This window comes from Syzygium oleosum, unplaced genomic scaffold (assembly GCF_021117445.2).
Source record: "Syzygium oleosum isolate NSW1041296 unplaced genomic scaffold, Sole_v2.1 Sole_v2.25, whole genome shotgun sequence".
Taxonomy (NCBI): Eukaryota; Viridiplantae; Streptophyta; class Magnoliopsida; order Myrtales; family Myrtaceae; genus Syzygium; species Syzygium oleosum.
In genome coordinates, this window is record NW_026607509.1 from 3990676 (window position 1) to 4003203 (window position 12528).

Here is a 12528-nt window from a genome sequence, read left to right on the forward strand (position 1 = left end):
CATTTCTCTCATACCGCTGCCTTAATGCTGTCTTCGTTGGGATGTCTCCCTAAGTCAGTTGTGTCATAGCTGACACACTAAACAGGAGTTGACTAATTTTTGGTTGCTAAGTAGAGGGATTACCCAAAAAGTGGGATTTGCCGGTTTCCTTTATTTTCTTATGATTATGTTTTCTTACTTATGTCAGCGAAAAGATTCCTGAAGTTGGTCGAAGTTTTTTAATTTTGTCCCTTGCTCTCGAGATTCGTTTTCTAATGAAAAAAAACAGCAGTCAAAAGTTAAAATTTAAATTTGGCTTCAGTTTTTTCCCACATAGACAAATACATAATTCATTGATGGGGTCTCTTTCCGGGAAAGAGATGATAATCTAAATTTGTAACTAATTATTACATTTTTTCTGTCCTTGAAAGTTTTTGTAGGCTGCGAAAGTTAACAGCTTCCCCGGGGGCGATGTTCATATAGCTTTTTATGTATTGGATCCTGGTATCCTGTCAAGATGACTCTGGTGAAGTTATAGCAATTGGTATCCTCACCAACTGAAGTTTCGATTTCGGGAAACTTGTGAATCTTCCGAAAATGGAACTTGCTTCTACCGAAAAAGTGATTCTCGGGTCCATTGCCTTTTCGATATTCTGGGTATTGGCCGTTTTCCCGTCTGTGCCATTCCTACCTGTAGGAAGAACTGCAGGGTCGCTCCTTGGAGCAATGCTTATGGTGATTTTCCGGGTCATAACACCCGATCAGGCTTACGCTGCAATTGACCTCCCAATCCTAGGACTTCTCTTTGGGACGATGGTGGTTAGCGTCTATCTGGAAAAGGCCGATATGTTCAAGCATCTGGGTAAGTTGCTCTCCTGGAAAAGCAAAGGAGCACATGACTTGCTTCTTCGGATTTGCTTGATCTCTGCCATTTCAAGTGCTCTCTTCACAAATGATACGTCTTGTGTCGTTCTGACTGAGTTCGTGCTCAAAATAGCTAGGCAACACAATCTCCCGCCGCATCCATTTTTACTTGCCCTCGCCACGAGTGCCAATATTGGGTCTTCGGCGACTCCCATTGGGAATCCTCAAAATTTAGTTATAGCTGTTCAGAGTAAGATCTCATTTGGGAGTTTTATTGTCGGAATTCTTCCTGCAATGGTGATCGGGATTGTTGTCAATGCACTGATTCTTCTATGCATGTACTGGAAGCTACTGTCCATCCAAAAGGACGAAGAAGATGCAGTTGCTGAAGGAGTGGACGAGGAAGACATGAGTTCTCATCGGTTTTCGCCCGCCACAATGTCGCACTGCACATCCCCAAACTTGCAAGAATGGAACTCTAGGTTCGAGCCAATGGACATACAGAGCCCTCCTGCAACCATGAATGGGGATGCAAATCATGTCGAGTCGCTTAGAAACCGGTTGACTTCGAATGAGAATGAAATTCACCAGGTCTCGAGCAGTGCTCCTGCTTCAGCGAGGAACTCAACTGCGTCAAAAGAGACGCTTCATGATGGTGCTTCTCAGAAAAAGCATGAAACGGTTCCTTCCAAGGAAGTAGTATCTGCCAACAGGTTGAATGATGTGTTTCCAGCGATGTATTCAGAGGGAAAGAAAACACTTGCCCCTAAATATAAGAGGATTTTGTGGAAATCCTGTGTTTACCTTATCACCATCGGTACGCTGATCTCTTTGTTGATGGGTCTGAATATGTCTTGGACAGCAATTTCCGCCGCCCTGGCCCTCGTAGTTCTTGACTTTAAAGATGCTCGGCCTTGCCTAGAGAAGGTATAGTCTCTCTCTGGTTCTATGTGCCCAATTTCTCGATAAGGGAACTTGGGATTTTCTTTGAAAGTCAATTTCTTTTGTGAATTTACCAGGTCTCCTACTCTGTGTTGATATTCTTCTGCGGAATGTTCATCACGGTCGATGGATTCAACAGAACTGGAATTCCGAGCACTCTCTGGGATTGGATGGAGCCACATGCCAAAGTCAATCGCGCTAGTGGGATAGCCGTTCTTGCTGTTGTCATTTTGGTGTTCTCGAACGTCGCTTCGAATGTGCCAACTGGTACGCTGATGCTACTCCTGAACGAACCTGACATTTAATTAGCCTAACAGAATACTCAACTTGACTACCTCTTTGGTCTGGGGGTTGTCTATTGTGCCGATAAGAAACTTCAAACCAAACAGTCTATAGACGACCGAAATATCTTTGGAGGCTTTGAAGTTTTACCAACTGCACAACATGGATGCATTACCTAAACTCTTACATGTTTTTAACTGTTATTGGTTTTATGTCTATCGCTCGAACCTATTCGTCATCACCACCCTATTTAAGTAAGACAGAAGAATTATTCATACTTGATGTGACATTTCGCTGATCGATCCTTTGCCCTGCAAACAACACCATACGGTTATCCGTAGTTTCTGTATCTTGGCATGTCCACGCAAATTCCAGAGTCCTATTCTAATGTTTCTACCTTCCCTTTCTTCTTTAGTTCAGTGTTTCTAACACTTTGTTCTTCAGTTCTCTTGGTCGGAGGCCCAGTGGCTGTGTCGGCAGCTGCTATTTCAGCCGCGGAAGAGAAGAAGTCGTGGCTCATATTGGCTTGGGTGAGCACCGTAGCAGGGAATCTCTCGCTGCTTGGATCGGCGGCCAACTTGATTGTGTGCGAGCAAGCTCGCCGTGCCCCGGATCTCGGCTACACTCTGTCCTTCTGGAACCACTTGAAGTTTGGAGTCCCTTCCACCATTATTGTTACTGCTATAGGTTTGACATTGATTAGATGACAATAAGTAACAAATAGCATCTCTAGTGAATGCTCAATAGTTCTTCTAATTGTGGCATTCTCCTGCTGAATTCATTATCTTATCCAGCCCAATCATTATTCCCTCAAGCAAAGGCCAATAAGGAAGTTGTTGATTTCATGGTCGTCGATCGACTATCAAGATGTCGACATACAAGTTTGTTGTCGATTTCGAGGCTGTTGATCGACTACCTAGCAACTGAAGGCTGCTCTGGTCAATTTCCATGGCTGTTTGTCGATTTTCTAAGGTGGCTATTCGGCTTTCATGGCTAGTGGACGAATTTGAAGAGTCTAATATTAGATACATGCATTTGGTCTTAGTTAAATGCATTTAGTCCTAATTTTTATGAGTCTTTACCAAGTGTCATTTCGGTTTCTAGGATTACAAGAGCCGTTTTTTTTTGTTTAGAATCACTCTCTAAATGAAAGTTTGATCTCATTCGATGGACTGGACTTGCATTTGAATACAAGTGAGGTTTTCCTCAAATGAGCGAATTTCTATCATGCACTAATCAAAGGTTTAGGAGTGCATTAGCAAAAGTGTAATAAGTTTATAACTTTTTGAACAATTTTCCCGTGAATAAAAGGTATCGAAAATCCACTATGCCTTCAAATGTAGCGACCGCTGCTGAAAATGTGGTTGCCGTTAGAGATTGAGCAGTCCATTGTTAAGGCGGACTTTAGAGATTGAGAGGAATAAATAAATACAAGGGAAAATTTCAAATCGGTACCCAAAGTTGGGTCGTTTTTCTCAAAAATGGGTCCAAAGTGGACATAGTGTCAAATAAGGGCCATAGCCGGGGCGGCGGTAATTGCTGTCCAAGACATATTCAGACCCATCAACAAAGAGATCAGCGTACCGATGGTGATAAGGTAAACACAGGATTTCCACAAAATCCTCTTATATCTAGGGGCAAGTGTTTCCTTTCCCTCTGAATACATCGCTGGAAACACATCATTCAACCTGTTGGCAGATACTACTTCCTTGGAAGGAACCGTTTCATGCTTTTTCTGAGAAGCACCATCATGAAGCGTCTCTTTTGACGCAGTTGAGTTCCTCGCTGAAGCAGGAGCACTGCTCAAGACCTGGTGAATTTCATTCTCATTCGAAGTCAACTGGTTTCTAAGCCACTCGACATGATTTGCATCCCCATTCATGGTTGCAGGAGGGCTCTGTATGTCCATTGGCTCGAACCTAGAGTTCCATTCTTGCAAGTTTGGGGATGTGCAGTGCGACATTGTGGCGGGGGAAAAACCGATGAGAACTCATGTCTTCCTCGTCCACTCCTTCAGAAGCTGCATCTTCTTCGTCCTTTTGGATGGACAGTAGCTTCCAGTACATGCATAGAAGAATCAGTGCATTGACAAGAATCCCGATCACCATTGCAGGAAGAATTCCGACAATAAAACTCCCAAATGAGATCTTACTCTGAACAGCTATAACTAAATTTTGAGGATTCCCAATGGGAGTCGCCGAAGACCCAATATTGGCACTCGTGGCGAGGGCAAGTAATAATGGATGCGGCGGGAGACTGTGTTGCCTAGCTATTTTGAGCACGAACTCAGTCAGAACGACACAAGACGTATCATTTGTGAAGAGAGCACTTGAAATGGCAGAGATCAAGCAAATCCGAAGAAGCAAGTCATGTGCTCCTTTGCTTTTCCAGGAGAGCAACTTACCCAGATGCTTGAACATATCGGCCTTTTCCAGATAGACGCTAACCACCATCGTCCCAAAGAGAAGTCCTAGGATTGGGAGGTCAATTGCAGCGTAAGCCTGATCGGGTGTTATGACCCGGAAAATCACCATAAGCATTGCTCCAAGGAGCGACCCTGCAGTTCTTCCTACAGGTAGGAATGGCACGGACGGGAAAACGGCCAATACCCAGAATATCGAAAAGGCAATGGACCCGAGAATCACTTTTTCGGTAGAAGCAAGTGCCATTTTCGGAAGATTCACAAGTTTCCCGAAATCAAAACTTCAGTTGGTGAGGATATCAATTACTATAACTTCACCAGAGTCATCCTGACAGGATACCAGGATCCAATACATAAAAAGCTATATGAACATCGCCCCTGGGGAAGCTGTTAACTTTCGCAGCCTACAAAACCTTTCAAGGACAGAAAAAATGTAATAATTAGTTACAAATTTAGATTATCATCTCTTTCTGACGCAGCGTTCAGCGAACAATTCAAGCAAAACCTTGCTTAGAGAAAGAAATCTCGAAATTCAATATTAATGATAATGTTCTGTTCTTGAAAAAGAACCCTAAAACAAGCTTATATATCCCTAAACCAAACCCTACTAGGATTAGAAAACATAAAACATCAAAATTACAAAACTGCCCTTAAAATTAAAATCCATAAAAAATTATTAAAAAATAGAAAAACCCATGTAAACGATTCCGAATAGCTAAAATCCATCGTTAGTCACAACCAAAGGTGTGAGTTTTGTTCAGAATGCCGTTTCGCTTAAAATGACCGAATTTAAGCCCAATCCGATGTCGTCAACCGGGTCCGCTGGTTCTAGTCGCATCACCGTTTCACCTTCCGTTTGGACTTCTGCCTGTCCAACCGGTCCAGAAACGCTTCACTAATAGATTCTGCATCATTCTCCTCCACTTGAAAAGAACTCATCCTCGAGTTAAAATCAGGATCTGGATATAACGGCTCAACGGACTTATGAAACGGTGATAAATCAACAACATTGAAAGTGTTAGATATGCCCATACTATGTGGAAGGTCTATAACATAAGCATTATCGTTCATCTTCTTGCTGACAGTGTAAATGTCCATACTTCCTTTGCTACAATTTGCTATAAGTTCCAACTGGCAATCGCTCTTTACAAAGAAAAACCATGACCTGATCACCTACCGCAAACACATGCTTCCGCATGTGCTTATCTGTTGCAGCTTTATACTTCTGATTAGCTTCCTCCAGCTTCTGTTTGACTTCATGATGCACTTCCACAATCTATTTAGCCATATGATCCGCTGCTACACTTTTATCCGCTTGCTTAGGCAACTGTATCAAATCCAGAGTATGCTGAGGCGCCTCTGTATAAACAACAGAAAAAGGCGACCTGCCAATAGAACTATGAACTGCATTATTATAAGCAAACTCTGCTTGTGATAAAGCAACATCACATTGCTTCGGCTTATTTTCACAAATGCTTCGAATCAAATTTCCCAGAGTTCTATTAACCACCTCTGTTTGCCCATCAGTCTGCAGGTGAGCTGTGCTACTGAAATTCAAAGATGAATCAAATAATTTCCATAAAGTCTGCCAAAAATGCCCTAGAAATTTGCTATCCCTATCTGAGGTAATAGACTTGGGCACATCATGCAAACGAACCACTTCCTTAAAGAATAATCTGGCCGCACTTACTGCATCAGAAGTTTTCCTACAAGGAATGAAGTGCGCCATCTTGGAAAATCTGTCAACCACAACGAAAACAGAATCCACGCCTCTTTGTGTCCGTGGTAAACCAAGCACAAAATCCATGGACAGATGTTTCCATATATTGTCAGGAATAGGTAATGGCATATATAAACCTGTATTATTAGATTTCCCCTTAGCAGTATGGCAAACATAACACTTTTATACGTACCTGCTGACATCTCTACGCAACTGGGGCCAGTAAAATCACTGCCGGACTGCAGCAATAGTTTTATCACGACCCAGGTGTGCAGCTAATCCTCCATCATGTAAATCACGAATTACCTTATCTCGTAATGATGTTCAAGGAAGGCAAAGCTGGTTGCTACGCATCAAATAGCCATCCTGCACATAAAATTCTTGCACAGGTTGACCAGAAGCACATGACTTCCAAATTTGCCCAAAGTCATCATCATCTGCATAACAATCTTTCAGCTGCTCAAACCCCAAGATGTCTTAGCTTAATGTAATCAACAAACCAGCTCTCCTACTCAATGCATCTGCTACGACATTATGTATACCTGACTTGTGCTGTAATCTGAAAGGAAATTTTTGCAAAAATTGACACCATCGCGCATGCATATCTTTGCTAATCCTCTTCTGACTATTTAGATACTTCAAAGCTTCATGATCAGAATAAAGGACGAATTCTTTCCCAATCAGATAATGCTCCCAGGTCTTCAAAGCCCTTACGACAGAATAAATTCCTTGTCATAAGTGCTCCACTTCTGTCTCGCCTTGCTAAGCTTCTCACTGAAATAGCAAATTGGTCTGCGCTCTTGAGATAAAACAGCTCCTATACCAACTCCATTAGCATCACAGTCCACTTCAAAAAGTTTATCAAAATCAGGTAAGGCAAGAACAGGTGCGGTACATAACTTTTCCTTCAGAATAGCAAAACTATTCTCTGCTTCCTCTCCCCATAGATATTTGCCTTTCTTCATACATTCAGTAATCGCCGATAAAAAGTAGCCAACCCATGAAAACTCCTAACGTCAGAAACTGTCTTAGGAGTCGGCCACTCTCTGATTGCTCTTACCTTCCCCTCATCTACCTCTATTCCTTCAGCAGTAATAATAAACCCCAAGAATAACGGTTTATTAGTTAAAAAACCGCACTTCTTAAGATTAATATACAGCTTATTAATCTGCAAAGCTGTCAACACCTCCCTTAAGTGCATCAGATGATCCTCCTCAGTCTTACTATAAATCAGGATATCATCAAAATAAACTACAACAAATTTGCCAATAAAAGATTTCAGAACCTGATTCATAAGCCTCATGAAAGTACTTGGAGCATTGGAAAGTCCGAAAGGCATCACTAACCATTCGTACAACCCCTCCTTTGTTTTGAAAGCTGTCTTCCACTCATCTCCAGGCCGAATCCGAATCTGATGGTATCCATTCTTCAAATCCAGCTTCGAAAATCACTTAGCATCGTGCAACCTATCCAGCATGTCATCCAATCTCGGAATTGGAAACTTGTAACCCACGGTTATCTTATTAATGGCCCTGCTATCTACACACATCCGCAAACTCCCATCTTTCTTAGGAGTCAATAAGGCCGGAACAGCATATGGGCTCATGCTATTCTGAATGTGCCCATTTCGCAATAACTCGTCCACCTTCTCTTTTAGAATCTCGCTCTCTTTAGGACTCATCATGTAGTGCGGTAAATTCGGCAGACTAGCACCAGGAATTAAGTCTATATGGTGCTGAATATCGCGCATAGGCGGCAACCCATCTGGAATCTCTTCAGGCATCAGTTCGCTAAATTCCTTCAATAAAGGCCTGACTGCTTCATGCTGCTCCTCCGCTTGTAATTCAGCCTCAGTCTCAATTGCTTATTTCACGACCAGCACGTGAATCTGTTGGGCCTCCTTAACCTCAACTTCAAATTTCCTCGTAAGGGTAAGGAAATTATTTTCAGCAGATTGTTTTCCTTTATTCTTCAATGGCAGCAACGTATACTTCACTCCATCCTTCACGAGATTATACTGATTGCTCCTTCCCGAATGCTGAGCATCTACATCAAATTGCCATGGCCTCCCAAATAACATATGACATACATCCATGTCTACTACATCACAATACAGCTCATCATGATATTTTCCAATGGAGAATGGAATTTTGCATCGTTCAATCACCTGAATGTTTTCTGCTCCAGATTTAATCCATTCTAACGTATAGGGATTAGGATGCTTCTCCACGGGTATTCCCAACTTCTTCACTGCCTCCTTCCCAATGATATTCTCCATGCTTCCACTATCAATAACCACAGCAAAGATCTTTCCCAGAATGGTGCACCTAGTTCGGAATAACTGATGGTGCTGCGAATTATCTTCCTGTTTTGGGGCCAACATCATTCTGCGCACCACACAGTTTACTTGCTCCTCTTCTTCATCTTCAAAATCATCGTCCTCATCATCCGGCGCACAGCAATATCCATCTTCCTCCTCTTCTCTCGCTGCTACGTTTACGGTCTTTCTCTGAGGGCATTCATTAGATCGGTACCCAAGCTGATTACACTTGTAACACTTTATCGCGGCTGGTTTAGCATAAGGGTTAGGGTTCGCAGTTTTCTGTGCTTGCGTTCCCTTATCCCTCGGCTCGTTCATAGGGCGCTTTTCTACCGCCTTATCTTCCTGATTTCGCCTTGCGTTAAAGCGATTATTGAAACTGCTCTTCTCCACCGAACTGCTCGAACTGCTACCTCGATAATTTTCGTAGCCTCTTCTTCCCCTGTCTTGCTGCATCAATTCTGCCTTCATCGCCATATTCTTGGCTTCAGTTAAATTTCGCAAAAACTGCACTCCAATTTTATCTCGAATGAAGGGTTTCAAACCATCGAGATATCTGGCCACCTGCTGTCCTTCCGTCTCTGATAAATTATTCCGCTCCGCCAATCTCATAAATTCGGCCGTATACTCATGCACAGTCCGATTGCCCTGCTGACAATGTTGGTACTGCTGGAACATAATCTGTTCATAATCGGGTGGAAGGAATTCCTGCTTCAACAGCCTTCTCATTCTAGTCCAAGTTCGAACTCTATCTTTCCCTTCTCGCTTCCTCTTATTCTGCAATCTCTCCCACCATGCAGACGTACCCCCATTTAATCTACAGGCCACTAATCGCACCCTTTTCTCACCAGGGGTCTCCATATAGTCGAAAAATCTATCTATATCAGCAAGCCAATCCAGAAATTCTTATATGCCCAGACTTCCATTAAAATAAGGAATATCGACTTTCAATTTAAAGTCGTTACCTTCACGATCGTCGTAACGTCGTCTTCCATCTCTCTTATCATATCCTCTTTGAAATCCTCCATGACGATGTCTACCGCCATAATCAGCACGTTCCGCATCAAAATAATCGTTTTCTTCTTCTTCCGAACTCTCTGAAAACATAGGGTTATTCAACCTGCGGATAGGAACATGCCTATCAACAGGATCACCGCGAGCAAGATCTGTACCCGGCCTTCTATCGTTCTGTCGATTCCGGTTCACATCAACGCCGAGACCTTCGAATCGTTCTGTTAACTCGTCAAATCGTTCTTCGAAACGACGAAGACTTTGATCGAATCGTTGATCCAAGCGTTCCATTAAACGCTGCTCCAAACGTTGCAGCGCGTCGTCCCCAAGGGTTGGGGCTCCAGTCTCCTGAGCATCGTCACGAAGACCACCGCCAGTCGCCATAGGCTCCGATACCATCTGACACAGCGTTCAGCGAATAATTCAAGCAAAACCTTGCTTAGAGAAAGAAATCTCAAAATTTAATATTGATGATAATGTTCTGTTCTTGAAAAAGAACCCTAAAACAAGCTTATATATCCCTAAACCAAACCCTACTAGGATTAGAATACATAAAACATCAAAATTACAAAACTGCCCTTAAAATTAAAACCCATAAAAAATTATTAAAAAATAGAAAAACCCATGTAAACGATCCCGAATCGCTAAAATCCATCGTTAGTCACAGCCAAAGGCTGTGAGTTTTGTTCGGAACGCTGTTTCGCTTAAAACGACCGAATTTGAGCCCAATCCGATGTCGTCAACCGGGTCCGCCGGTTCTAGACGCATCACTGTTTCGCCTTCCGTTTGGACTTCTGCCTGTCCAACCGGTCCAGAAACGCTTCACTAATAGATTTTGCATCACTTTCCCGGAAAAGAGAGCCCATCAATGAATTATGTATTTGTCTCTATGGGAAAGAACTGAAGCCAAATTTAAATTTTAACTTTTGCCTGCTATTCTTTTTCATTAGAAAACGAATTTCGAGAGCAAGGGACAAAATTAAAAAACTTCGACCAACTTCAGGAATCTTTTCACTGACATAAGTAAGAAAACATAATCATAAGAAAATAAAGGGAACCGGCAAATCCCACTTTTTTGGTAATCCCTCTACTTAGCAACCAAAAATTAGTCAACTCCTGTTTAGTGTGTCAGCTATAACACAACTGACTTATGGAGACATCCAAACGAAGACAGCATTAAGGCAGCGGGTCGACCCTGGGTTTCCCTAGTCGGTGCCGGGTGAGGACCGCCCTCGCCTAGGCTGGGCAGGCAAGGGCGACCCTCGCCCGACGCCGGTGAGGGCGGCCTCCGCCGAAGGCCGGCAACCTCCGCTGGCCCCGGCTATGGTCGGCGGAGGGAAAAGAGGAAAAAAAGAAAAAGAAGAAAAGGAAAAGGAAAAGAGAGAGAAAAAAAAAAGTAAAAGACGAAATTGCCCTTGTTCCGATCGCCGGAACAGTGACGTGCTCGCCGGCCGATAAGCATTTGACCGGCCGACAAACCCAGGCTCTTACTTGAGACTAATTGGGCACTTCGGGTCCCTATTTGAAACTGATTGAGCACTTCAAGCCCTTATTTGATATTATGTTCACTTTGAACTTCTTTTTGAAAAAATGATCTAATTTTAAGTACTGATTTACAATTTTTCCTAAATACAAAGACTCCTTTCACGTATCTCCTGTGAAAAGCAAGATAAATAAATTAAATCAACAGCATCGTGCCGCGTTGACAGTGACTTTTAAGCCTGTTTATGCTCGAACCTGTGATTCTTAATTACTCGTAGTATGACGTCACTTGAAGAAAAAGGGGCTGTGCAGTCCAATCCAACAGTTTTTTGAGGAAGGGTAATGAAACGCTAATAATGAAAATATTCTCAACGCCAGTTTGAGAATGCTGTTTCAAGTTACACGTGTCTGCTCCGAGAAGAGCCTCTTCCAAAGGTCAAATTTGCAGTGCAGAGACGTAGACTGGAGGTGCAAGAAGCTCCGAGTGAAGGTTCTCATCGTTGGTTTTCCTACGGCATGCATAGGTAAAATAAAATTTAAACGCAGCGGAAGCAAATACCCACACATATATTTCTAGAGACGTTGTTCGCACGTTTTAATCTAAAATCATAAGAACAAAGGGAGTTATACGAATTATCTCCCATAATGTGTCCAAAATGACTTGATTTAGATATTCTTCAGTTCGAGCCCTACAATCGTCGGACCTCTAGTTCAGACACATCACCAATCGCATGTTGAACGGAGAGAGTAACTCACGGGTAATCACCGTTATAATTGTACTATCAATCTCATGGAGATAACTCCACAATCATTGCATCAACAGGAGAGAAAAACTCTTTTCCTCTCTATTTCACACATTGCACACATATTTACTAAGATCACGAAAGATCTAAAAACGAGGGATTGTTCTAAAAATAAATTTCGATCACTTTGTTGATACCTAAATTTTGCCTAATCATTTATGGTTTAATTGCATAGAAAATTAGAGATTAATTTTAACCCCTAAACAAAAATATTTTCATTAAATTACATTACATATAGACGTTAGGTGCATTTGCATTAATAGGGTCTATTAGAACATATTCATAATTTTTTTTAATTAATTAATAATTAAACTCCTTTTTAATAAAAAACTATAATAAAAAAAAAGATTTTCTAGCCGAGTCAGCCGGCCCATTTTTTTCTTTCTCTTTTTTCTATTTCGCGCGGGCCAACCCCTTTTCCCCCTGGCCCGGCCCGCGCACTGTTCATCTTCCTCCCCCAACGTCGTTCCAACTCCCCTGCAACAGTGGTACGAGTGATAGTGGGAGAACAGAGAGGACAGCAGGCGTCAGCGTGATCCGCGGGTCGGGATCAGGCTGGCCACGGCAGATGGCGGCGGTAGGAAGCCATGCGCGCCTGCCGTGGCCCTCAAAACCGAAAGAGAGGAAGAGACGGAGGGAGGGGGGCTGGAAAAAGAAGAAACAGAGAAGGGAAGGAGGAAAAAAATGGAGGATTTAGGGGTTT

At 42.6% G+C, this 12528-nt stretch overlaps 1 protein-coding gene and 1 pseudogene across 1 annotated transcript in view; one reads left to right on the forward strand and one right to left on the reverse strand.

The window, feature by feature from the left end:
- The window catches only part of LOC115671574 (silicon efflux transporter LSI2-like), a 60112-nt gene extending 57152 nt beyond the window's left edge, over positions 1 to 2960 (forward strand). The window contains exons 2-4 of the mRNA XM_056302740.1: positions 411 to 1770; positions 1863 to 2052; positions 2512 to 2960. Coding sequence (XP_056158715.1) covers positions 577 to 1770; positions 1863 to 2052; positions 2512 to 2774 — 1647 coding nt within the window. The 5' untranslated portion in view covers positions 411 to 576 and the 3' untranslated portion in view covers positions 2775 to 2960. The remainder of the gene's footprint in view (positions 1 to 410; positions 1771 to 1862; positions 2053 to 2511) is intronic.
- Positions 2961 to 3571: 611 nt separating this feature from the next.
- LOC115671575 (silicon efflux transporter LSI3-like) lies at positions 3572 to 10719 on the reverse strand (annotated as a pseudogene).
- Between the last annotated feature and the right edge of the window lie 1809 nt (positions 10720 to 12528).